Source organism: Prionailurus viverrinus, chromosome B4, assembly GCF_022837055.1.
Source record: "Prionailurus viverrinus isolate Anna chromosome B4, UM_Priviv_1.0, whole genome shotgun sequence".
Classification (NCBI taxonomy): Eukaryota; Metazoa; Chordata; class Mammalia; order Carnivora; family Felidae; genus Prionailurus; species Prionailurus viverrinus.
Window position 1 is genome coordinate 93,154,935 of NC_062567.1, and position 27,139 is coordinate 93,182,073.

The 27,139-nt window shown below is 39.3% G+C and overlaps 1 protein-coding gene across 3 annotated transcripts in view; it reads left to right on the forward strand.

Moving 5' to 3' along the window:
• The window catches only part of LGR5 (leucine rich repeat containing G protein-coupled receptor 5), a 135,734-nt gene that overhangs the window by 77,393 nt on the left and 31,202 nt on the right, over nucleotides 1-27,139 (forward strand). For all 3 annotated transcript variants that reach the window (XM_047866956.1, XM_047866957.1, XM_047866958.1), the window contains exons 3-4: nucleotides 3,246-3,317; nucleotides 14,500-14,571. In XM_047866956.1, the coding sequence (XP_047722912.1) occupies nucleotides 3,246-3,317; nucleotides 14,500-14,571 (144 nt within the window). The remainder of the gene's footprint in view (nucleotides 1-3,245; nucleotides 3,318-14,499; nucleotides 14,572-27,139) is intronic.

Below are 27,139 nucleotides of genomic sequence, written 5' to 3' on the forward strand. Positions count from 1 at the left end.
CTGAGTGACCATACACTCTGCTAAAACTCTGGGTAGAGAGAATCATTCTAGATGGAGGGAACAATGCATACTGGAGACAGTTAATAGTCTCTACTTGAATGGTTAGTTGGACACTACTGGGGCATCCTATTCTGTTTCAGACACTATGAATTCCTACTTTCAAGGGGTTCCCAGTATTATGTGTGTGACAAGGCAGGTGCACACTGTAACACAAGAGAGCCAGCAAACCCATAAGAGAGGCACAAAGTGCCACCAAAGTGGTTCAAAATAGAGAGATTTCCCATCAATTTGGAAATCTCAGAAATAAAATTACTTTGAGAGACAGGAAGGGAGAATAAGGAGGACATTTTAGATAGGGCAAAGGGCCGGAAGGGAGATAGTGGAGGGCATGTCTAAGAAAAGCAAGCCTGATAGTTTGGTTTAGCTACAGCGTAGAGCACAGATCAAGGAAGTATGGAGAGGAAGCTGGGGACTTTGCATTTCTTTTCATTTGGCACAGGAACTGGTGAAGGGTTTTGAATAGGGCAGGGATATAATCAGAGCTGTCTTTCCAAAGACCATCAGTGGATACAGAATGAGTGAGAGTAGGGAGGGATTCAATGTGGGAGACTAGACGGAAGGCCAGTGTGAAAGTCTGAAGAGGGTTGTGTAGTAAGACAACTTCATAGGAAATAAACAAAACACCTCTGAAACCACCCTGGTTAAATATTAGCTGAATTACATGTTATTGACATACATTTATTGAATGCCTTACTATGCTCTAGGCTAGTGGCCTTCAAACTTTTCTGACCATATACAGGAAGCAATCAATTTCTTCCCCCTCAATCCAGTTTCACAAACATATTTCGAAACAAAGGTTTCATAAAATGATACCTTTTTACTAGAGTGGAAAATGCAGTCTGTTGTTTTTCTACTCTTTTTTCTTACTTCTATTCCGAACCACTAAATTTATTTACAGTTTGAGAAAGTTTCTTTAGGCACCATGAGGAAGACAGGAGTAGCTGTCTGAATCTTAACAAAGTTATATTTAAGGAAGGAAAATAGGCACACACATACAAATAAACACAAAACGAGACAGAGAAACCGTAGAGTGTGGGAGCTAGACGGGACCTGAGTAGCTACCTTATCTTAATATTTCATGTAATTAGTGAGAAAATGAAACGAAAAATCTTCTTTAACAGCAAGTTAGTGCTGCAGACCCAAAACAGGCAGAGCTTCTTGGAAGGTCCAAGTCTCTCTTAACGTATTTAATTTTTTTTTAATTTTTTAAAATGTTTTTATTTATTTTTGAGACAGAGAGAGACAGAGCATGAGCAAGGGAGGGACAGAGAAAGAGAGAGAGACACAGAATCCAAGGCAGGCTCCAGGCTCTGAGCTGTCAGCACAGCTGACAGCGGGACTTGAACTCACGGACCGTGAGATCATGACCTGAGCTGAAGCCAGACACTTAACCGACTGAGCCACCCAGGCGCCCCTAATTTTTTTTTAATAAATAAAAGTAAGATTATAAAAAGTGTGATATATTTTCATTTTAAGCCAATTCAATTTGAATTGCGCAAATGATGCTGTTTAATAAACATACCAAAAATGCCACTCAGAGGTTCTGTTTATGAGCTAATATTTATTTCAATACTCACAGTTTATTCTCGATGATATGGACCAGCAATGGGACACTGACGTGAAGTTGCGTGCTGGCTTATTTCAGTCTGGTCAGTGGAACTCAGTGGAAATGAATCCTCTCTCATGTGGAGATAATACCAAAATATAAATTTGAAGCTGTTAAGCCCTTCAGGAATAAGCACTAATCAAATGGGTCGCTCTACCCTTATCCCCCAACTTCCATCTCCATCAAGAAAACATGGGGGTGTCGTGATTCCCAATTTTACCCACCATTCAACAATGTGATCAGCTCCTTAAAAGGTTCTGTGCTCTTCTGAGTCACTGTGTTCTTCTTGGATTTTCCATTTTCTGGAACCATCTAACTCCTGAGGCTATGGCTTTGATGTGACTGCCAAAAAAGTACTAACCAAATGCTTTAGGTACCAGACCTTGTTGATCTTTTTTTTTTAATTTTTTTTCAACGTTTATTTATTTGTGGGACAGAGAGAGACAGAGCATGAACGGGGGAGGGGCAGAGAGAGAGGGAGACACAGAATTGGAAACAGGCTCCAGGCTCCGAGCCATCAGCCCAGAGTCCGACGTGGGGCTCGAACCCACGGACCATGAGATCGTGACCTGGCTGAAGTTGGACGCTTAACCGACTGCGCCACCCAGGCGCCAAACCTTGTTGATCTTTTTACATATGCTCTCACCTTGACTGTTTCCCACTTAGAAAAATATTATAAACTAAACTTTTTAAACTTTACCAGTTAATGATGTCAAAACTTTCCATTAAATAAACCATATTCATGTCTTTCATACTAAACACTCTTTATTGTTTTTAATTTTTAAGGTATTGCTCAATTAAACCATTAATTAAGCTACTCTACCCTTTTCTTTTTTTTTAAGTTTTTATTTACTTATTTTGAGAGAGAGAGAGTGGGGGGGGGGGGGGGTGCACCGCTAGTGGGGGAAGGGCAGAGAGTGAGGAGGAGAGAGAAAGAATCCCAAGCAAGCTGTATACTGCCAGCACAGAGCCCGATGTGGGGCTTGCACTCACAAACCAAACCATGAGATCATGACCTGAGCTGAAGTCAAGAGTCAGATGTTTAACCAACAGAGCCACCCAAGTGCCCCTACTCTACCCTTTTTAGAGAGTTTGGAAAAAACTGATCGTGATAGTCTGCATTCTTATTTGCCAAATATAGTAAGAAAATTGGGTATTTTGTGGGATAATTGCGACAGAAATACTGTTATGTTATATTATCCGATTTATTTAGGCTTATAAAGAATTATAAAAATCATGGGACAATCACATTTTGATAGTACAATTTTTGAAGATTACCATATGGTGCTAGTTTTTGTGTAAAATTTTTTAAAAGGGAGAGTTACATATATAGTCTAAGCTGTTAAATGATTTATTGTAAAATAGGTAATTTATCATGTTTCTTCGTAGACACTTCTTTTGTCAGCTTTTTTGATTAGAAATTTACAGAAACTTTTCGCAAAATATAACAAGCCAAGGTTCTTTACGGTTGTTTTTCGGTACTTGTGGTTTGACCAAATTCTATTGCATTTCTTAACAACTAAATGAATTCATGAAGAGCACTATGCTTACTGTCTCTCTTCTCCCTTGAAACCCACAGACGTCTTTCTGGAAACGCTTTGACGTACATTCCCAAGGGAGCATTCGCTGGCCTTTATAGTCTTAAAGTTCTGTAAGTAAACAGGCTGTTATTTGCTATATTTCTGATTTTACTGTCAGGTGGATGCTAATTAACTTGTAAAGACTGAATCCCTCTAACAAGCTGTTTAGAACCACAGGATAATTCATTTCAGTTAAAGCCTACCTTCATTGGTACCGTAGCACAGTATGATACCAGGCTGGATTTGTGTGTGAAAAAAAAGTTCATCTCTCCTGTTCTACTTTCAACTCTAAAATTGCCTCTAAGGAAGCAACTTATCAACTCAAACTTTTAAAAGAGTATTTCCCTTTCCTTTTGTGTAATGAAGTTGGGGACAGTCTCTTGAATCGTCTTGATCACCAGGTGAATAAACCCTTACGATGCTTACATAATGAATGAGATCACTGCCTCAAACCATTTGTGAAGCTTGTCTCCTTATAATGCACCGAGTAAGGATCAGCTAAAAAACTACCAAGTTTATGTTCCATTTGTGAATAGACGTGGAAAAGCCTAGTGCCTAATAGATATACTGAGTAGTTATTTAATTGAGAAATGTTAATTCACTAAGACTTGTAAAAGTGGTTTTCTTAGTATGTAATGTGCAATTTCCCAGTTTGTTCATCAGAAAACTCATTATTATTGAGTGCCTCCTTCTTCTAGTACCCATTGCTTAATTTTCTTTCATTTCTTCTGTGTGGGAAAAAAAAAGTCACCTAGGTAGAGAAAATAGGTAATGTAAGTTGAAAGTCATACCAGGAAAATTTTATCTCAGAGACTATCCTGATTTTATTTCCTTTCTTTGAGATAAAAGTTTTAAACTCGAAGTAGACATTTGATACATTTCTCCTTAATGGAAATTGCATTTTATTGACCTGAGGGATCCATAGGCTTTTAGAAAATCAGCTTTATTTAAATTTACTATTTTGTTAAAAATTAAACGTAACAGCAGAACCATCGTTTGGTCTGCTTAGATGGTTGAGTTCAGTCCCCCTACGCTTAACTTGTTTTTGCTGTTAGGTAGAAATTTTTTTAATGTTTATTTATTTTTTTTTTTGAAAGAGAAAGACAGAGCTTGAGTGGGGGAAAGGCAGAGAGACAGAGGGAGACAGAATCTGAAGCAGGATCCAGGCTCCGATCTGTCAGAACAGAGCCTGACACGGGGCTCAAACCCACGAACCATGAGAGCCTGACCTGACCCAAAGTCGGACGCTTAACCGACTGAGCCACCCAAGTGCCCCTAGGCAGAAATATTTTTAAGTTGCCATACTGCCAAACCCTAATGTGTTCATTCATTGTGTGTGCTAAAATTCTGAGCTGTAGCACCAACTCTTTAATGTACCTATGTCTCTATGAACTCATCAGAATATTTGGAACCATTCAAAATGCATCATAAATAAATCAAGTTTAGATAAGACAACTTAGATGATGTGTTTTCGATGTTGAGTTATGTACCACAAAGTATTTTGGATACATGTTAAATAAATTATACTAGAATCAATTATTTTAACTCACTTAACAAAATGTATTTTGGAAGTACTGAGCGAGAGACAGAGAGAGCATGTGTATGCATGTGTATGTGTGTGTGTGTGTATCATTGAACAAATTATTGCTAAAAATACAAAGATCAATAAGTATGGCCCTTGCCTTTGAAGAGTTTATAATGTAGTGATAGGTTGTGGGATCAAGATAGTGGAACAAAGCCAAACAAACAGGTCTCCTCTGATTCATCTGAAAAATGTGTCTAGCGACCTGTGCAGGACACTGCATCCAGAAATTGGAAAGCATTTAGTCCAGTCTGATGGTTCAGATTTGGCTTCCTGCAAGAAATGTTTTTCCAAACAGATGATCCAGGAGCTGAATCTTAGCACACCTGCGAAACAACCATAATGTGATCAACTGAGGGGATAAATGCAGAGACACGGAGGCAGGAAGTACCTGGGATGAACAGGCGTCTCTAAGAAGATTGGTACTCAAGCATTTGGGGAAAGATGAAAAGTATCTGCAGAAGAGTGTGGAGAGATAGAAAGGGTCCCAGTCCCAGGGATCCTGTATGTCATGTCAAAAATGCATGAGCATTCTTATGATCTAGGCATGATGAGAAGCCAAGGAAAAGTTATAAGCATGGGAATGGCATCTTCAGACTTTGCAGTGTAGCTAGATCACTGCCCGCGTGAAGAGAAATTTAGAGGAGCAAGACTTCTGCCCAGAATTATATTTGCTCTTCCTTTTGCTTTGCTGACTTAAAGACTAATATTCAATGAGCAAATTCAATCATCAAATGTTTTGAAAGTATTTCATTCAGTAGTAGAACAATGGTTCTCAACTGTGGCCATTCTGCTTGCCCCAGAGTGTTGGAAAACCAACGTCATTGGTTTTCTGGATGATTGGCATGTAGCAAACTGTCCTGTGATGTGCTACTCAGCCCAGTGTAAATTGACCAAATTTGAGTCAATAATATATTCATGCATAATAACACTAAAAGGTTTTATAAGAAGTTCTGCATAGGCCTAATAATTTGTACAGGAAAAATTAAATGGAATAAATGTATTCCCGTAAAATCACTGAATAATTCAGTGTATGCATCCTGTCTATTCCAGGTATTGTATGATTTAGTTGAAAACAGTATTAGTGCAGTAGAAGAATTACCTCAACAGCCACAAAATAAATTAAAAATATATAACCGTGGAGGTATAAAACTTCTTCTTGGGGCGCCTGGGTGGCGCAGTCGGTTAAGTGTCCGACTTCGGCTCAGATCATGATCTCACAGTCCATGGGTTTGGGCCCCACGTCAGGCTCTGTGCCAACAGCTCAGAGCCCGGAGCCTGCTTCGGATTCTGTGTCTCCCTCTCTCTCTGCCCCTCCCCTGCTTGCTCTCTCTCTCTCTCTCTCTCTCTCTCTCTCTCAAAAATAGAATAAAAAACATAAAAAAAAGTTTTAATCATAATTGCCATTAAATTAGCAGAGAAATATGAAACATAAGGTTCCGTTGAATTTCATTAACAAAGTTTGCTTTGTAAAGATTTTGTATTATAGCCTTAAAATTTTTTGGAGAACAGTCATAAAAATCTGTTATGACAATTGTGTAATATATATATTTATTTGGGTGGCCTGTTGCTTTTCTAATCTTGCTCTTCCATTATCCAGCAGGGTCTGCTACCCGACTTCTATGAAGGCAATACTGTGATTTTTTTTTTTTTCCAATTTGGCCTCAATTCTCTGTTGCCATTAGGCTCTCCAGTACTGGAGAATGAAGGCTTGCCTCAGCATGTGATGGAGCTTTGAGATAGGATAAATGTGCTTTGTGATATTTCAACCTTATCTTGTCCTAAAAGAGAATTATTTTTACACTATTCTCCTCTACAAGGAACAGGCATTTGTGAAAATGTCATGCTCATTTGTGAGAGTCTAACACTTCCTAATTTTCTCCCCTACAACATCTATCATTTATCTTAGCATGTTATCCTTATTTTAATAAAGGTTGTTTCCTTCTTTCCCATATAAGCATAGTCTGTTATGTATCTTAATAATTCTAGTTCTTATTCTAGTATCCATGTAGAACTCTAATCTCACTTCATGGTTCTTGTACAAAACAGCTTCTGGTCATGCTGTTTCTCTCACACCCAACTTTATTCATTAAAAGTAGAGCCAAACATGAAGGAAACAATCAGTAAAACTAAAAGGCAACCAACAGAATGGGAGAAGATATTTGCAACTTACATATCAGATAAAGGGTTAGTATCCAAAATCTATAAAGAACTTACCAAACTCAATACCCAAAATAATAATAATAATAATAATAATCCAGTGAAGAAATGGGCAAAAGACATGAATAGACACATCTCCAAAGAAGACATCCAGATGGCCAACTGACACATGAAAAAATGCTCAACATCAGTCATCATCAGGGAAATACAAATCAAAACCACAATGAGATACCACCTCATACCAGTCAGAATGGCTAAAATTAACAACTGAGGCAACAACAGATGTTGGCAAGAATGCGGAGAAAGAGGAACCCTCTTGCACTGCTGGTGGGAATGCAAACTAGTGCAGCCACTCTGGAAAACAGTATGGAGATTCCTCAAAAAATTAAAAATAGAACTAGCCTATGACCCAGCAATTGCACTACTAGATATTTATCCACAGGATACAGGTGTGCTGTTTCGAAGGGGCACATACACCCCAATGTTTATAGCAGCGCTATTGACAATAGCCAAAGTATGGAAAGAGCCTAAATGTCCATTGATGGATGAATGGATAAAAAAATGTGGTATGTATATACAATGGAGTATTACTCGACAATCAAAAAGAATGAAATCTTGCCATTTGCAACAACATGGATAGAACTGGAGAGTATTGTGCTAAGCAAAATTAGTCAGTCAGAGAAAGACAAATATCATATGGCTTCACTCATATGTGGAATTTAAGATACAAAACAGATGAACATAAGGGAAGGGAAGCAAAAATAATATAAAAACAGGGAGGGGGACAAAACATAAGAGACTCTTAAATATAGAGAACAAACTGAGGGTTACTGGAGGGGTTGTAGGTAGCGGGGGGATGGGCTAAATGGGCAAGGGACACTAAGAAAGACACTTGTTGAGATGAGCACTGGGTGTTGTATGTAGGGTGTTAACCACCGGATTCTACTGAAATCATTATTGCACTATATGCTAACTTGGATGTAAGTTTTAAAAAAAATTTTTTTAAGTTTGTATTTTAAAAAAAAGAGCCCAACATCTGACTCGTTCATAAAGATGTCTCCTATATGAGCATCATTTATATAATGATACATGTATCACTTTATTATAAATTTTTTTTATTTCTCCTTTATAATATAGTTAGGGCAGTACATTCTATTGATTTTTTTCTTTGAAGTGATGTGCGTAAATAGGCTATATTTTTATGAATTTTATCTAAATATAATAGATGGGGCATTATAAATATTTAGTATTAAAGGGAGAATTGAGTCCGGTCGTGTTGAGACCACAGTGCTAGGGGTAAAATGCTGAATGAGCCTGCTTCTTTCTTCATGGCAACTCTTCCAAATGTTTTATAAAACCCAAAAGTCACTGAAAGAAACAGATAACTGATTATTGTATAGCATGGTAAGAAAGGTAGTGTAAAAGTTATGTTCATCTGGGTCCCTGATCAGCATAGAGAAGGTAAGGAGGGCATTTGATTAAAAAAAGAGAAAGATAATAGTAAGCCAACCCATTAAGAAAATGAAGATAGTGGTGCGCCTGGGTGGCTCAGTTGGTAAAGCCTCCGACTTGGGCTCAGGTCATGATCTCACAGTTTATGAGTTCGAGCCCCACATTGGGCTCTGTGCTGACAGCTCAGAGCCTGGATCCTGCTTCGGATTCTGTGTCTCCCTCTCTCTCTGCTCTTCCCCCACTTATGCTCTGTCTCTATCTCCTTCAAAAATAAATAAACATGTCCATCAACTGATGAATGGATAAAGAAATTGTGGTTTATATACACAATGGAATATTACATGGCAATGAGAAAAAATGAAATATGGCCTTTTGTAGCAACGTGGATGGAACTGGAGAGTGTGATTCTAAGTGAAATAAACCATACAGAGAAAGACAGATACCATATGGTTTCACTCTTATGTGGATCCTGAGAAACTTAACAGGAACCCATGGGGGAGGGGAAGGAAAAAAAAAAAAAAGAGGTTAGAAAGGGAGAGAGCCAAAGCATAAGAGACTGTTAAAAACTGAGAACAAACTGAGGGTTGATGGGGGGTGGGAGGGAGGAGAGGGTGGGTGATGGGTATTGAGGAGGGCACCTTTTGGGATGAGCACTGGGTGTTGTATGGAAACCAATTTGTCAATAAATTTCAGGAAAAAATAAATAAATAAATAAATAAATAAATAAACATTAAAAATTTAAAAAAAAAGAAAGAAAGAAAGAAAATGAAGATGGCAACAGCCCTCCTTAGCTAGGACTCTTTTATATCTGAAATCTTACTACCGTTAACTCTGGAAGATCACTAGTATTTAAGATTATCTCTATAAATACTGGCTTCATAGAAAAATAAGTTATTGGTTCTATATTGTAAAACACCCAGTCCAGTGGAATTCTGAACGAGGCTTTCTTCAGCAAAGGTTCATTTTCTCCTGTCGACCGTTCAGTCAAGGAAGAGCTCATCCTTCCGCCACCCAGTACCAGAACCAAAGTCATGGAGGTGATGGGTAAAACTAACCATGGAAAAGTCACGATTAGCCAAAATTCTCTGCTTCCCACATAGGCTTACAACAGAGTCTCGACAGTTACTTTATACCTACCTAAACACAGGACAATTAGGCAGAAGGAATACCTAAGGATCAAGCCATCGACTGTGATGAAGTTCTCCTGTAACATATGATTTCATCTCCCTCTGCTTCACTGTACCTGTTCTCGCGTAGCCCTGTTGGCAGAAGAGAAAACCAAATAAAGTACTGTTAAGAAGCGTGGGATGCTGTATGAAATACTTTAAATTTTAAAACTTCGATATTTTAAGACTTTAATAATTTCAACATATTTAAATTTTTAATAAATTTTTAAAATAAAAGCATTTTCAAACTTGTAATATTTTAAAATCAGGGAAAGAAATTAAGAAAATACTGGGGCACCTGGGTGGCTCAGTCAGTTAAGCGTCAGACTTCAGCTCAGGTCTTTATCCCGTGGCTGGTGAGTTCAAGCCCCGACATGGGTTCTGTGCTGACAGCTCAGAGCCTGGAGCCTGATTCTGCGTCTCCTCTTTGCCCCTCCCTCACTTGTGCTCGCGGGTGCTCTCTCTCTCTCTCTCTCTCTCAAAAATAAATAAACATTAAAAAAATTAATTAAAAGAAATATGCAGCCATTCTTTGTCTCTAGAGAAAGTGGAAAATTTTCTTTTCTCACCCATATGTGAATGATAAAAACGAAGCCAAAAGTGCCTAAACCCATATTCAGTTCATGGTGCTTTCTGCTTCTATTGGATGCACAGAATAAAGAAGTATTTGCAAAAGAAATCAGCAGCTATGTTGTGAATGCTTTCTGTTTTAATTGCACTCCAAAGTGCTGTAAACTCTTTCATTATTTTGTCTCCCACTAGGATATCTTAAACAAAAACAGAATTTTCTAATTAACTTACTGGAGACTTGTGGAGATAACTTGTGCTCGTTTTGTCATTTAAAAGTAATTGAACAGAAGTTCTTTAGTTTAGGGAGAGATCAGGACTTAAGTGATTTCTAAATTATATTTTTGGTATTTTACTTGTAGAAGTAGTTCAAAAATTAAATTGCTGGGAGGTAGTTCAGGAGTAGCTTTAAAATTTATCATTAGCAAAGTTCATATAAGTTCTGTTTTCTGAAACCAGTTATATAAAACTTTGGAGAAAGTTTGCCACTGTTTAATGGAGGAAAACCATCTGAGTATCTCTTATCCTCTACTCCAATTTTCCAGTTGTTTTAGGAAGACCACATTTTAATAGTTTCACTCTTTGGTTAGAAAGCATAGAAGGACTATTCAATACTTATAGAGTAATATATCACGTACAAAGTTTAGACATCAATGAAGTCTATTATCTGAATCTTACCATCATTCACATTTGTCACTCAATTAGTGAGTGACTTAGAAAACATTTCTGTGAAGGTAAAATTCTATAATATATTAAAACTACTTGGAAAAGTATAAAATAATATAGAAATGTAAAATTTTAATACTCAAGTAAATTATGTAAAATATGGAATTCAAGCTATGATTTTACCAATTCCTTAACAGATAAGTGAAATGTGAGATCTTCCTAAAACTTGACTTTTCTCATAAGGAACAATGGGGCACCTGGGTGGCTAAGTTCGTTGAGTGTCTGACTCTTGATTTCCGCTCCGGTCATGATCTGATGAACCATGAGATCAAGCACCACTTAGGGCTCTGCACTGTCAGCCTGCTTGGAATTAATTCTCTCCTTCTCTCTCTCTCTGCCCCTCCCCTGGTCTCTCTCGCTCTCTCTCTCTCTCTCTCAAAATAAATAAATAAACTTAAAAAAAAGGAACCAATACATTTGACACTCTTGATTTATGAAATGTTAGTTGAATTCAAGTTTAATAATGAAATTACTTCAGTAAAACTATTAGGATACAAGTGACATAATTATATTTCTTAGTAAACAGAATCTCAGCCATGATAAGAAAAGTGTAAGTTTTATGACCTCTAAAGTATTTTCGTGTCTTATTTGTATACACACTCATATTTATATATATATATGAAAGTATTACAAATACCTTCATATTTTTAATCCTCAAACACCTTATCTACCAGATGATATTATTCTATTCTCATTATACATGTAAATGACAAATGGTCAGGGAGAGTAAACGGTTTGCTCTCAGAGACTTAAAACATAGGCCTTATCAAGGGTACCTGGGTGGCTCAGTCAGTGGGTGTCTGACTTCAGCTCAGGTCATGATCTCACAGCTGGTGGGTTCGTGCCCCACATCGGGCTCTGTGCTGACAGCTCAGAGCCTGGAGCCTGCTTCAGATTCTGTGTCTCCGTCTCTCTCTGCCCCTTTCCTGCTAGCACTCTGTCTATGTCTCTCTCTCAGAAATAAGTAAACATTAAAAAAAAAATTTTTTTTAACTTAAGACTTCTCTCCAAGCTCATTGCAGCCTCAGGTTGTGAAAATACTCCAGAGGAAGCAATTTAGGATAGCACAGGCGTGTGGGTGAGTGTGTGCCGCCTTACTGTGCAGCACCAGTATCACCTGGAAGTTTGCTAGAAACGCAGGTTCTCTGGCTCCTACCCAGACCTACGGAACCAGAAACTTTGAGGGTGGGGCCCAGCAGGCTGTGCTTTAACAAGCCTTCCAATGGATTCTGATGAACCCTGAAGTCTGAGAACCACTGGCGCGGATTTTTTTTCCCCATTTTATTTTCTGGTTAATTAAAAAAATGTCATATCCAGTACAATCCCACTATATTGTTAGCTTTGAGAAGGAGTCTATCAATTCATACAAAAAGGGTCAGCCTTCATTGAACGCTTACCACGCAGCAGGTATTGTTCTGTGTACCTTCACCCATCGGATCATAACAGTAAGCCCTGGGGGTGGGCAGTATCACTGGTCACCGAGAAGTTGAGAACTTGGACGATTTCCCTGAGGCCACACTGCTAGGGGCAGGGAAGGGGTAGACAGATTGGAGAACCCATACTTTTACCCATACCTTAATCATGCCATATACCGTACAACTTGAGAATTTGTACATTCACCAAATACGCCTCAAGGTAATGCTGCAAGGTGTCGTAGAAAGTGCATCGAGTCTGGAGTTAGACACACCTAGGGTTGGGTCCCCAGCCAGTCATCTAATGGAAAGAAACTTCCATTGTGGAGGTGAAGGAACCAGACAAACTGTTTCAGAGATCCAGATATAGGTTTGTGACCTAATAAGTAGAGGCATTTCTGTAAAATGGCTGCTTTCTTAAAATTAGGTCTTCTGCCTTTGGCTTACGTAGACCACGAAATACTGGGAGAACGGATGCAAAATTATTGCCTTATAAATATTTATGAATAAAATAGCAAAATTTGAGGAATCTAATGGGATTTTTTTCCATGCTATTTCCCTACTAACAATGATAGATATTTGTTTCTTTGTTGCCAGCTGCTTCTGTTCTGTAGTCATGTTCTGAAAAGAACAGTTGAACCCAGGCAAGCAAAAGCTCAATACTTCACAAAAAGAATTTAATTTATATTAAAATATGGCTACACAAGAAAGAAGATCTTGAATAGCTTCCTGCTGTATCCATATTTCCATTTTGTCTAATTTATACAGTCCTCGGAGTGGTCCTTTAAAAACACAAATAAAACAAGTGTTGGTGAGGATATGGAGAAAAAGGAACCCTCTTGCACTGTTGGTGGGAATGCCAACAGTATAGCCACCGTGGAAAACAGTATGGAGGTTCCTCAGAAAATTAAAAATAGGACTACCATGTGATCCAATAATTTCATTATGAGTATTTACCCAAAGATAACAAAAACACTAATTCAAAAAGATACACGCACCCCTGTGTTTATTGTAGCATTAGATACAATAGCCAAATTATGGGAGCAACCTAAGTATTCATCAATAGAGAAATGGATAAAGGGTGTGTGCATGCGTGCGTGCGTGCGTGTGTGTGAATATTATGCAGCCATGAAAAGGATGAGATCTGCCATTTGAGACCATATGGATAGACTTAGAGAGTATTATCTAAGTGAAATAAATAAGACTCGGAAAGACAAATACCATGATTCTACTCATAAGTGGAATCTCAAAAAAGTGAATAAACAAAAAAAAAAAATACAGATTCAGACCTATAAATACAGAAGACAAACTGATGGTTGCCAGAGGGGAGAAGGATGGGGGTGAGAGCCAAATCAATGAAGGGAAGTGGGAGATAAGGTCTTCCAGTTATGGGATGAATAAGTCACAGGAATATAAGGCACAATACATTCAGTGATCTTGTGATAGCAATGTATAGGGATAGAAGGTTGCTACACTTGTGGCAAACATAGCATAATGTATAAACCTGTCAAATCTGTAAGTTGTACAGTTGAAACTAATGTTACATTGGACATCAACTGTATTCAAATTTTTAAAAAAAGAAAAACATAAATAAGATCATGTCATTTCCCTATAAACCCTTCAATAAGAGTTTCTTATCACACTTAAAATAAAGCCTCATTGTGGCCTGCAAGTCCTCCATGAGACAGCTTCAGTCTCTCCCAACCTCTTGCTCTCACTCGCTCCTCCTCACAAGTGATCTTTTGCTACTCCTTGAACAAATCAAGCGAGTGCTGGCCTCAGGGCCTTTGCACTTACTCCTCCCTCTTCTCAGAAACTCTTCCCAGATGTTCACAGGATTTGCTCCATGACTCCATTCTGGTCTCCACTCAAGTATCAACTCCTAAGAAAGATCTTCCCTGACCACCTTTAAAATAAAAATCTCAACCCTTGTATCCATCTATCCCAAATCCATATTTTGTTTTTTATTCATAGTACCTACCATTTGCCTGATGGTATATACCCACCCATTAATTTTTAATTATCTTTCATTCCACATAGGAATTCAAGCTCCCCAAGGGCCAAGGCTTTGTCTGATGCTCTACTGTTTCCCTGACACTTACAACAGAGCCTGGGAGTGCTGTGGCCAGTTATTATTGATTACTGTTAACTTTCTTTAACATTTTTCTTCATTTGTTTTCACGTGCAGTATGCTGCAGAATAATCACCTAAGACAGGTACCGGCGGGAGCACTGCAGAATTTGCGAAGCCTTCAGTCCCTGTAAGTACAGTTAAAATTGCAAAATGTTCTCAGGACCAATATGGGAAGGAGCAATGAAATGTCCAAATGACCATTTTCATCAACTCCTTGGTTGGGGACCCTAGCTAAACAAGTTGTGAGTGAATGAGACTTTTCATTATGGCAACAACCCTTTGAATCTTCATTAAACAATAGGGGGTGGGGGGGACCAGTGTTGGAGTTCAGATTTTCAGATCAGACACTCAATCATAGAACCTGCAGTGAAAAGCCTCTTATATATGCTGGTATCACAGGACAGAATCTTGCGGATCCAGGATCTTGTCCTGCATTCTCCTGTAGTATTTTGTTCCTGAGTTCAAATCAGAAATAATGCTTTCTCCTCTTGTCTAGAAAAATCTAGATAAGATTGGCATCTTCAATTTATTCCATTTCTAGATGATCTGAGCTGACTTGTAATGAAACTTTTGCTGAGTCAAGGGAAGGAAAAATAAGATGAAAACAGAGAGAAAGAAGCAAGCCATGCGAGACTCTTAAATACAGAGAACAAACTGAGGGTTGCTGGAGGGGAGGAGAAGCTAAATGGGTGATGAACATTAAGGAGGGCAGTTGTTAGGATGAGCACTGGGTGTTATATGTAAGTAATGAATCACTGGGTTCTACTCCTGAAACCAAGACTACACTGTATGTTAACTAACTTGAATTTAAATGAATTTTTAAAATGACTTAATCTTTAAGGTTCTGTATATACATCAGGGGTCCTCAAATCAGTGAGCTAAGATCTTACGGTGTATCTTAAAGTCTCACTGCACAGCTTCCCCATCACCACACCCAAACATACAAACATACTCACAAACAATCCCACTGACACACAGACACATACAGACACATGAACATACACAGCACTGGGGTTATTGTTCCTTATTCTGAGTATACAAGTTTTCTATCAGGAGTTTCTACTCTTCATTGACTTAGAATCTCTGAATAAGTAAAAATTAGTTATTTCCCACAAAAAGAACTTTCATACCAGCTGGATGTTTTAGAGCTTGTGTTGTAAGCAAGTGTTTGCAGTGACTGTTTGGCAAGACTGTGCCGTGAGTAGGTGGTCAGTAAATCTTCATCTCCTGAGAATGTGTAAGTGCTCGCAATATATCGCATGATTTCCAATATATGCATGTGTAATATGTGCTTCTATCTTACTTACACTGAAAGTCCTCATCTGTCAAACAAAATACTGGTTTCTGGTCTGGAATGATGAGGGAGATGCATTTAAAAAGCAGGTAAATATTGCAGACTCTAGTTGAAAAGTATCTTAAAGAATCCATCGGTTAATAGTTACATAGCATTTGCTTAATGCCTTTTACTGAGGTGATACAAGAGGAGGAGAAACATGAGATTGAAGATGATACTTTCCTCCTTTGATCTTTTTTTGTTGTGGTTGTTCTTTTAATGAAAGCAAATCTGTGCTTGAGACCATTTTAAGCTTTGTAGTCCAGTCAAACAAAGTGACTTCCTAGGTTTTCACGAGCCTATAGATAAACAAGCCCACAAGGGCCCCTTTGTGGCATGGCGATAGGTCTGTTGCATTTTCAGGGGCTCCTTAATGACATCACAGTATCACTCCTCCTTTGTTGCACGAGCATTTTCCTGAAGGAAAGAAGCAGCCAGAAGGCAAAACACTCTCAAGTTGGGTTGTCTGCGTCAGGGCACGGGGTCTAGTGGCCGCATTTAAAAACGAGATAATAGCAGTAGCCAATAGGAACTTTAAACAGCTGTGAGGCAGGCAGAAGATAGAAGGATAAGAGTCGGTAACCAAAAGCCCCTATCAGCTGAAAGAAGATCACAGACAGAACACCCAGCAAAGTGAACTCTTTGAGAAAGAGAAAACCATGAATCTTTTGTTCACTTGAACTGGGCGGTGCCTCCCTGATAAAGGTGTTCAGATTTGGTTTCCTACCGTCTGGAGATTCACTGTTCACCAGGTGTCTCTTGCCTTATGTTTCTGATTCACAAACACAATTGTGTTTGAAACCTTATAAGTATGTGTTCCCTGTGAAAAAGCCAAGGGTTAACTTTCTAGTATGATGTTTATCGCATCCAGATAGATACTCGGCCCCCGGTGCATGCTGAATTTTATCGGCTGACTGTGTAATGTTTGTCCAGCGGTCCCTTTGCCCGGAGCGCAGACAGGCCCATGTGAGGCGCTGAATGTTGGCACTGTGTGCTACCGCGCCACATTTTCTCATGGTTTTTTGTGCTGCTTTGATACAAGAGTTAAGATTGGACAAAAAGTGTTATAAACATAGACTCTAACCACCAACCGCACAGACACTGTATTGTACCAGCTGAAGGAGCCCCTATGGGGTGTGTGGGTTTGGGCCACAGTGAACCCTTGTAAAGTTTTGCTGTCGTCCCAGACTGGAGATGTTTAATGGTACTTCTCCCGCTTCCTTCATGCGGTTCCAAAAATGAAACCATCAGGTTTTGTTTTGTTTTTTAAATGTTTATTTATTTTTGAGAGAGTGCGTGCGTGCAAGTGGGGGAGGGGCAGAAAGAAAGGGGGACAGAGGATCCGAAGCAGGCTCTGTGCTCGCAGCAGAAAGCCTGACACGGGGCTCAAACCCACAAACTCTGAGATCGTGACCTGAGCCAAAGTCAGAAGTTTAACTGAGCCACCCAGGCGCCCCAAAAGCATCCGTTTTGAGACTAGTGATCATTACATGATTGCATTACATGAATGCATTACATGAATGCAAACATGCATTCCTCTTCCAGTCTCCATTCATTTTCCATGCTTTCAGGCCACTTCTGTATCAGTACAAGTAACAAAGAGGATGAGACCTGCCTCATCGTCCATGCTGCCCACACCTGGGAGGCTTCCACTCCATCTCTCGGCTTTTCTTGCACTATAATCAACTTTTAGACTATCACTCGGCCCTTTTTCTAATGTTTCCTCTTTTTTTCTGTCCCTGGAATTCACTGTTTGTCTTCACTTTGTTATTTTCCTTGTCTTACACATTCGCTCTCTAAGCTGCACTCCAACCTCCACAGGAGCTGTGAGTGCATCACCGCCCTACATGCCTGGCCTTGTAATCTCCAAAGGGGATTTCTCAACCCTGGCTGCAAAGAAGAATCATCTGGACAGGCCCAAAGCCCAAGGCTGCACTCTCTGAGTGTTTTCTAACTGGTTCCATTATACCGTTAAGTGCTTCTTAACCGAACATTGGGAAAACTCGTGTCAGGCAGCACTTCAGATGTTCTGCAAATATTCCCCTGAGCTATTTTCAAACCTGAAATAATCACATAATCCATACTTTGCATTCCAGTGTGAACTAAAAAGGTACTCGGAATATGAAATAAAAGTCTGGGATTGCATTGTTTGTGTTTAATTGAAACAGCTCATACATACCTGCCTATTAAGTCTACTGACGATCTGGGGCAGATAAAGACAGGAGGCCACATGCTGTGTGGATAGCACACCCTACTATCCGAATGTGTTTGTCACGGCACCAACACTTCCCAGATATACAGGACAGGATGTTGGGCCTCATCTCTGACTTGATCAAAAACTTCATTTCAACAAAATCCTCTGGGGATTTGTATGGCCAACACATTTGAGAAATTAAATGTTTTATTGTGCTATGACACAGACAAGTGGTCTACCAACCAAGTGGCTGATAAGTACTGAAATAGATCCAGTATACTTTGCCCCACCATATAGACTTGGCTTCATTGAATATAGTTTAAGAAACTTGATACATTAAAATTGGTCACATTGCTGTGAGGAAGCAACAAATTGTACTCACATTTCAAGAGATGTAATTTTCATTTATTTTACATAAACAAAAGATATTTGGCCTTGTTCATAATGAAAACACATAGGTACGTTTGTGTTCTTTTAACTTTCTCCTGATGTTTACAAATTGCTTGTCTAAAGAATAAGAGGTCAAGCCCATGTGCCAGAGCCCAATAGCCCAGAGCCTGCCCCTGTACAATATGTACATTTGCTTCTGACATGGTAATGACTGCCCAGACACCAGTTGGATTTTTTGTAATGTAATCAAATATAACTTAATTTCCTTTCTGTTTTTTTGGAAGGGAATAGGAAATGTAATCAGAATTCACAATGAGTTGTATTTCACCAAGAAACTTTTGGCATTATAGACATTTGAGGACTAGGTTCAGATTACAATGATTTGATGGAAACTCAAAACTTAACCCTCCCCTGACCTCATACCTTTGTATCTGTAGCTAAGAAATCGATCTATGGGGGAAAAAAAATCGTTACTTCATTTGTTGATAGTCATCAATGACGTTCAGTCATCTCACTGTCATTAGTGAAGTTCAAGGTGATCAAAGAGAATGACATATTCATCTTTGTCCAGTTAACCAGAGTATTATTTAATACATGTTGGTTTTCATTTCAAGTTCCCACTAGAGAAACAAATTGGGTTGGAACATAGAAAATAAAAGAATCAGACATATCTTTGGTATTGTCTCTAGTCTCCAATTAGAACACCAATTGGTGTTCATCTTCAGGGTGTAACACATTGTTTTAAAACCTAAAAAGAACATGTAATTCTTGCCTGGAACATGATCAGCCTGTGCATCTTGTGATAGCAGCTCCAGGGCTACCGACTCCTCTGCCCCTGAGCCCTGTGAAATGTTAATAATGTCACCCAGACTCTTCGTGGTAAGGTTTTCTGATAATAGTCCTCAAAGAGAGTAAGTAAGAGAAAGAGATGAGGAGGAGAGGCAGGGCTCATAGTGCTGGGCAGAAAATAAGGCAAGCCTAGAACCAGCCCCAGTTTTCTCCCATGAACATCCAGGAGCCTATTCAGTTTCAGACCTTGGGTAAAGAATGGGAAGGAAGTAACCAAAGACAAGGAGGTGTAAGCAGACAAAAAAAAAGTAGAGTGAGCTAACCAAGAGAATAAGATTAAAAGATCAAAGAGGTTAAACACACACACACACACACACACACACACACACACACACAATGGTTTTAGTATTAGTGACATTATTCTTCCCACTAAAATAGTCTCCAGAAAGAGAAATTACAAGCTTACACAATAAAAATGTATGTTCAATAAATAAAATTTTGGTTTAGTTTGGTTTTTTTCACCAAAGTGCCAGCATAGCAGGTACGTCTTGGGATGGAGGTGGACTTCGGTGTTCCAGAGGCCAAGGGTTTTGTCTAGTGCACCATTAGGAGGTCATTTCATAGAACCACGTGCAAACTAGCACCCAATGCATTGTTATGAGAAGTTTTCCTTGTCTCCCTCCCCCGTTAAACAGCAGGAGAAAACTATTTTCAAAGGTAAAGCCCTTTCTACACAGTGTCTATAGCAAGAGAGAACTCAAATTGGAGTGCAGTCCTCAGAATCATGTATGGAAAAAAAATGTGGATACGTAATGCAAGACCCCATGTACAAACCATTCTTACATCAGGCGATTAAAATCGTACATGTGACAGTCACATCAGATAGGTAAATAACTAAAAGAGAACATAGATGTTATAAATGAGAAGTAGAATACCACTTTTCTCAGTCTTGTGATGTGAAATGAAGGTTACCTTTGGAAGTGGGTTAAACTCTTCGGAGAAGCTAAAGGGATGGCACCAATGGAAGGTACACTGTTTGTAAAAAGGCACATAAAGAGGGGTGCCTGGGTGGCTCAGTCGGTTAAGCATCCGACTCTTGATTTCGGCTCAGGTCATGATCTCACGGTTCATGAGTTCAAGGCCTGAGTCAGACTCTGTGCTGACAGTGTGGAGCCTGCTTGGGATTCTCTCTCTCATCCTCTCTCTTTGCCCTTCTCCCTCTCAAAATAAATAAATAAACTTAAAAAAAAAAAGAAAGAAAGAAAGAAAGAAAGAAAGAAAGAAAGAAAGAAAGAAGCAATAAAGCATGGGAACACTGCCCGGACAAAATCAGAAACACCCATGGTGTTTAAACCCACATGGTTATCAAAGCAGCAGCAGCTGTTTATGAAGCACCTTCTTCATTCCACTCATCCTCAGACAAGGAGGAGTCACATGAGGTAGGAGCTGAAATTACCCCTTCCTTAGTGATGATGAAGCAGAAAGCTCAAAGATGTTAAATGACCTTCTCAAGGTCATATGGCTTGTAATGGAGTCAGTCTAGAAGTGAGTCTGGGATACGAACTCTGGTCTTCCTAGCACCAAAATCAAAATCTGCCCATTTTACCACCACGCTCTCTCCCCTCCCTCCAAAATCTACTTCAGAGAATGGGCACACAGCAGGATGCACTAATGTGAGGGAAAGGAGCTTGACAGAATCACATCTTACTTCCAGACCTATGTTGTGAAGGTTTACAAGAAGAAAGAAATGTACAAAAAGAAGAAATTTCTGGAGGACAGAAATAAATAAGTTGAAGAAGAGAAGAGAACAATATTATTAATGTGTGGGCCAGTCTGCTTTTTTTAGTGTTTCCCTGTGCTTTTGGTTGTCTGTTCCCTCATTACCTGTGAGGTAGAATTTGCCTCCACTTTCCTGATAAGGCAACTATAGGTGAGAAAAGAGTATCTTGTCCCTATTGCAAAGGTGAAAGTTGATCAGACAATGACAGGAGGGAAGAACATTCCAGACAGAGGGAACTACTTGTGCACTGCCTTGTAGTGGAGGTGGCTGGAGGCAAAGCTAGTACATCAAGAAGCAGAAACAAGCTCCTTGTGGCTGAAGCAGGAAGAGTCCTGTGTCACTAAGCTCTTCTTGTGCAAGAAGTACAAGAAGAGCTTAGTGGGACAGGTGGGGTCAGACGCCTTGAAAGCCATTTGGGACATGCCAAGGATTTTAGCCCTTATTGTGAAGTCAATGGGAATCCACTGGAGGATAAAAGGCAGGGAAGGGCATGATTTGATCTGTGTTACTGAAATAGTCTAGGAGAGAAAGGAGAACTTTGTCAGGATGGGGGCAGTGGAGATGGTGAAGGGGAAATGGATTTGAGAACTATTTAGATGAAATTACCAGTGTTTGGTAAGGAACTGGCGATGAAGAATGATGGAGTAAGAGATGTCAGGATGATTCCTAAATTTCTGGTTTATAACCATGTGCTTAAGGAAGCCCATCACTGAGAACAAGAAACATCGGCAAAAAGCAATGTTTGGGGACAATGGAGGTGAACGATAATGAGTTTGGTCTTGAACATGTGTGTTTGTGGAGGAACAACTGAGTAGAAATGTCACAAAGACAGCCTGAAATCCAGATCTGGATCTCAAAAAAGAGTAAAATTTAGGTTAGACCCTCCTACCATGCATTTGCCTTCACCTAACACCTCCTTGTAATGATTTGGTTGTCTGACTACACTTTAGGAAACATGCTGCGTAAAGGTTGGATCAACATGCTTAGAAAACAGGCTCATGTCTGCCTGGTTTACTTACTGTTAGATCTCAAGCACCAGGAACAGTACCTGCAAAAACACACACTCCAGAAATATTTATTGAACTGAACTAAAGCCTCAAACCCTAAGTGATGTCCTAAACATCTGCTTGGGATCAGCTCATCTCTCCCAGTTTGACTGTATCCCACATTCCCTGATATCTCTGGCTCCAAACTCTTATCTCTGTGCCTGGCTTTTTCTACCTGCCCTTCCTAAACTGAGAGTTGGACCCCAGTGGTTCCTTCAGGGATTTTGGAGTTGATCTGTCTACAAGATTTAGCTTTCTATTGTCTTAGCTGAGGACTCTCCACTTAAAGAATTCCAGGGCTCAAGGCAAACTAGTGGTTGCCAGAGAGGGCAGGTGGGAGTGGGGTGGGAGGGGATAAGCAAAGTAGGTGAAGGAGACACAGAGGGGCAAACTTGCAGTTATAAAATAAATAAGTCACAGAGATGGAAAGTACAGTATAGGGAATGCAATCAGTAATGTCATAATGACAGTAGTATGGTGACAGTTGGTGACTACCCTTACCGTGGTGAGCACTGAGCGACACCTAATAACACTGTCTGTCAACTATATTTTAATAATGTTTTTTTTAAGGGCCCCTGGGTGGCTCAGTCGGTTAAGCAGCCAACTTCCTCAGGTCATGATCTCACAGTCTGGGAGTTTGAGCCCCGCATCCGACTCTGTGCTGACAGCTCAGAGCCTGGAGCCTGTTTCAGGTTCTGTGTCTCCCTCTCTCTGACCCTCCCCTGTTCATGCTCTGTTTCTCTCTGTCTCAAAAACAAATAAACGTTAAAAAAATTTTTTTAATAATTTTTTTTTAAAGTGTAGGGTTTGGGGAAGAACCATAATGCTAAGTCTTGGAGGGTTGATGAGGTTCGGATAGGCAGGAAGTAGGGGATGCTTATGAATACAAGGCTCAGAAGTACTGTGGGAGGGAGCTAAATAGGGACAAGTTGACTAGGACAGAGAAATAGGAGAATAGCGTGGCCAGTGAAGGCAGATGGTGAACTTTGAATATCAGATGGGAAGTTGGGGTTGGAAGGGACGGTAATGTGGCAGAACCATGGATTCCTAACAGGGGAATGACATAGAGCATGGTTTGAGGGAGATTAATCTGGCAGCAGCCTACAGGATTAATTGAAGAGATAAGAGATCAAAGGCGAAAGGCCCAGCTCAGAGACTGTTGCAGTAATGCAGGTGTTAAGAGATAAGAGACTTAACTAGACAGTGGAAGTGGAGAGTTTTGGAGATAAAGATAAATGGAGAGGACTTGGTGAATGATTGGCTGGAAGGCAATGGAAGATTCAAAAAGGACCCCCAGATTTCAAACCCTGATGGTACCCGAGAGACTAATGGGGCCCTTGACCCCCCCCAACCCCAAAAAAAGTCTTTGTTTTCTATGGAGAAAAATGAAACTGGAGAAGTTAATGCTTGTGTTACTCGTCTCCTCGTTACAAAATTCACAGCAGCAATGACCTCTGAGAAAGGGAGCAACATACTGTAAATTGACTCTAAGATATTTCTCACTGGAGTCATGCACTCTCCAACAATGCCAGAAAGACAGGTTTGGTTCTGTTAGGCACTTCATCTAGCTGTTAGTCAAGCCAACCGACTAGTCTCTAAATTATTGCTCTTCAGTGAGCCTGTCGGTTTTATCTCTCCCCAAGCTGCAGAGATGAAAAAACTTTTTTACCTTTTCAGAAGTAAGTTTAAAGAGATCATTTTTCTTCCTGGTTTGCATTAAGTTTACCAATGAATAAGATGAAGAACAGAAAGGTAGAAGCAGAAATTCCCATTATATAAATTCATACACTTAATGTCTTCCTAGGATATAAATGGGAAATTTCATAAAAAGGTAGAATCCCACATTGTGGTTACTCCATCAATATTAAATAACAATAAATAACAATAAAAATGACTCATTATTATGAAGAATTCATATAAATCAGCATTACTTTAGTCCATAAGAGTTCATATAGATAAAATTGTATCCCAATAGTATTATTATAATGATCTGACAAATTCAATTCCAGTGATCCACTGGTTTTGGTGCAATAAAATTTCCAGGCAGTAAATTTCACTGTAATAAATATTTTAGAGACCTTGTCAAATTGTATTCTATATAAGCTTGGAAATCCATAATTCTCATTTCATAGCAAAGTAAGATAATAATGGGAAATGCTTTCATTTCTTAAAATGTTATAAATGAACTAAATGATTGTGCTCTTTTGACTATTCATGAATTATTCAAAATGGCCTCAAAAAATGTACAAATGTATGTACAAGTGAGTTTGTCATTTTTTTTAACTTACAAAGAAAAAAATGCTCATCCAAATATAAAATAGAAATGTCAGTGATGAAAATGCTATGCTTCGGCTTCTTTTTAATATATTTTTTAAATTTTTTATTTATTTTTATATTTTTTAATTTTTATTTAATCTATTTTTTTTAATTTACACCCAAGTTAGCATATAGTGCAGCAATGATTTCAGGAGTAGATTCCTTAATGCCCTTTACCCATTTAGCCCATCCCTCCTCCCACACCTCCTCCAGTAACCCTCTGTTCTCCATATTTAAGAGTCTCTTAAGTTGTCCCCCTCCTTAAGTTGTCCCCTCCCTGTTTTTATATTATTTTTGCTTCCCTTCCTTTATGTTCATCTGTTTGGTCTCTTAAAATCCTCATATGAGTGAAGTCATATATTTGTCTTTCTCTGACTGACTAATTTCACTTAGCATAATACCCTCTAGTTCCATCCATGTTGTTGCAAATGGCAAGATTTCATTCTTTTTGATTGCTGAGTAATACTCCATTGTATATATATACCACATCTTCTTTATCCATTCATCTGTCAGTGGACATTTGGGTTCTTTCCATACTTTGGCTATTGTTGATAGTGCTGCTATAAATATTGCGGTGCATGTGCCCTTTCGAAACAGCACACCTGTATCCTGTAGATAAATACCTAGTAGTGCAATTGCTGGGTCGTAGGGTAGTTCTATTTTTAGTTTCTTGAGGAAACTCCATACTGTTTTCCAGAGTGGCTGCACCAGTTTGCATTCCCACCAGCAGTGCCAAAGAGATCCTCTTTCTCCATATCCTTGTCAACATCTGTTGTTGCCCGAGTTGTTAATGTTAGCCATTCTGACTGGTGAGGTGGTATCTCATTGGGGCTTTGATTTGTATTTCCCTGATGATGAGTGATGTTGTGTATTTTTTCATGTGTCAGTTGGCCATCTGGATGTCTTTGGAGATGTGTCTATTCATGTCTTTTGCCCATTTCTTCACTGGATTATTGGTTTTTTGGGTGTTGAGTTTGATAAATTCTTTATAGATTTTGGATACTAATTAACCCTTTATCTCATATGTCGTTTGCAAATATCTTCTCCCATTCCATCGTTTGCCTTTTAGTTTTGCTGATTGTTTCCTTCACTGTGCAGAAGGAGGTCCCAATAGTTCATTTTTGCTTTTGTTTTCCTTGCCTCCGGAGATGTGTTGAGTAGGAAGTTGCTGCGGCCAAGGTCAAAGAGGGTTTTCCCTGCCTTCTCTTCGAGGATTTTGATGGCTTCCTGTCTTACATTTAGGTCTTTCATCTATTTTGAGTTTATTTTTGCATACGGTGTCAGAATGTGGTCCAAGTTCATTTTTCTGCATGTCGCTGTCCAGTTTTCCCAGCACCACTTGCTGAAGAGACAGTTTTCATTCCATTGAATATTCTTTCCTGCTTTGTCAAAGATTAGTTGGCCATACTTTTGTGGGTCCATTTTTGGGTTCTCTATTCTGTTCCATTGATCTGAGTGTCTGTTCTTGTGCCAGAAAATGCTATGCTTCGTAATTCTGTTCACTGGAAGAATCCCCAGGAACTATACTCTACCTGCAGCTGCAATATTCTTCACACCTTTGACTTCTTTTTTCTCAAGTCATCTATGTTAATAATTGACATCATTACAGTCATGTCAGATATGGAATTAGCCAAGATCTATGGCTTATCTTTTGACTAACGCTTTCTTCCTTGTAGTTAATGTCTTATCAAAGACATTCTCAAACAGAGATATAAGCCTGTGTGATACACTGGCAAGGTACCATATTTGAGATCTATGTAAAGGTCCTTTTTCTGGAAAAACAATAGCAAGAATGATCTCATAGCTTCTATAATCCGTACAATAATGCCATTTATAAATCAAAAATTCCTTCCAGAAGTATGGAACAGATTGGCCAAATGTTTCTTTTGAAAGAGAAAACTTATAAAACTAAGGTTTTATACATGAAAATATTATGGAAAAAAACTTTAGACAGAAGACAATAAAGTGAGTTGGGGTTTTTTTTGGCCAGTGCCTGACATAAGTGATTTTTTTGCCTGTTACCTTCTAAGTCTTCATCACATAGGATACACTGATATTATAGAACTGCATTCACAGGTAACATGCAGTTTGTTTTATTTTTAGTTTACATAATACTGGATAACATTCATCCCTGCTCTTGCATGGTCTCCATCCGCTCAGTTGCCCAGAATGGAACATGGAGTCACAGTAGCTTTCTTGCCTCCCCCTGTGGCCACAGCTGACAAGTCACCACATTCTGTTGAGCCCACTTATTTAGCGATCCTCCCACCGGGCCTTCCTGTCCATCTCCATACTTCTTTCAGGCCCTTATCTTTTCTCACCCTCATGACTACAACTGCCTTGGTCACTTACTTTCCCACCAGTCCATCTGCACAGTGCTATCAGAGCGATCTTTCCACAGCACATGAGGTAGCCAGTCAGGAGACAGTATAGCTGCCCACCCCAGAGAAACATTTTGATGTAGATTCTGCAGATTATTTGGAAAACAATGGGACATTGCTCATAGGTAGATAACCCAGAAATCTTCTGAAAGTAGTTATCCAGACTCTAAGTGCTTACCTTCGACACTCGAGAGTATTGAAGCCGGTCAGGATCTGGATGATCCTGACGAGGTCCCACTGGTGAGGAGAGACAAATCCAGATCCACGAGGGACAGTCCCCTTGGCCAAGCAGTTTGCACAGCAGAATCCATTTGGTAGTTATGGAGTCCTCCAACCTCAAGCCCTCCCTCCAGAGAGGGAGTTATTGCAACATATGCCCCAAAGTCATGACAGAACCATTTCTCATCGGTTGTAGTTCTCTAAGTAACAGTGCCCAGACTCATACTTGATGAAAATTATGTTCATG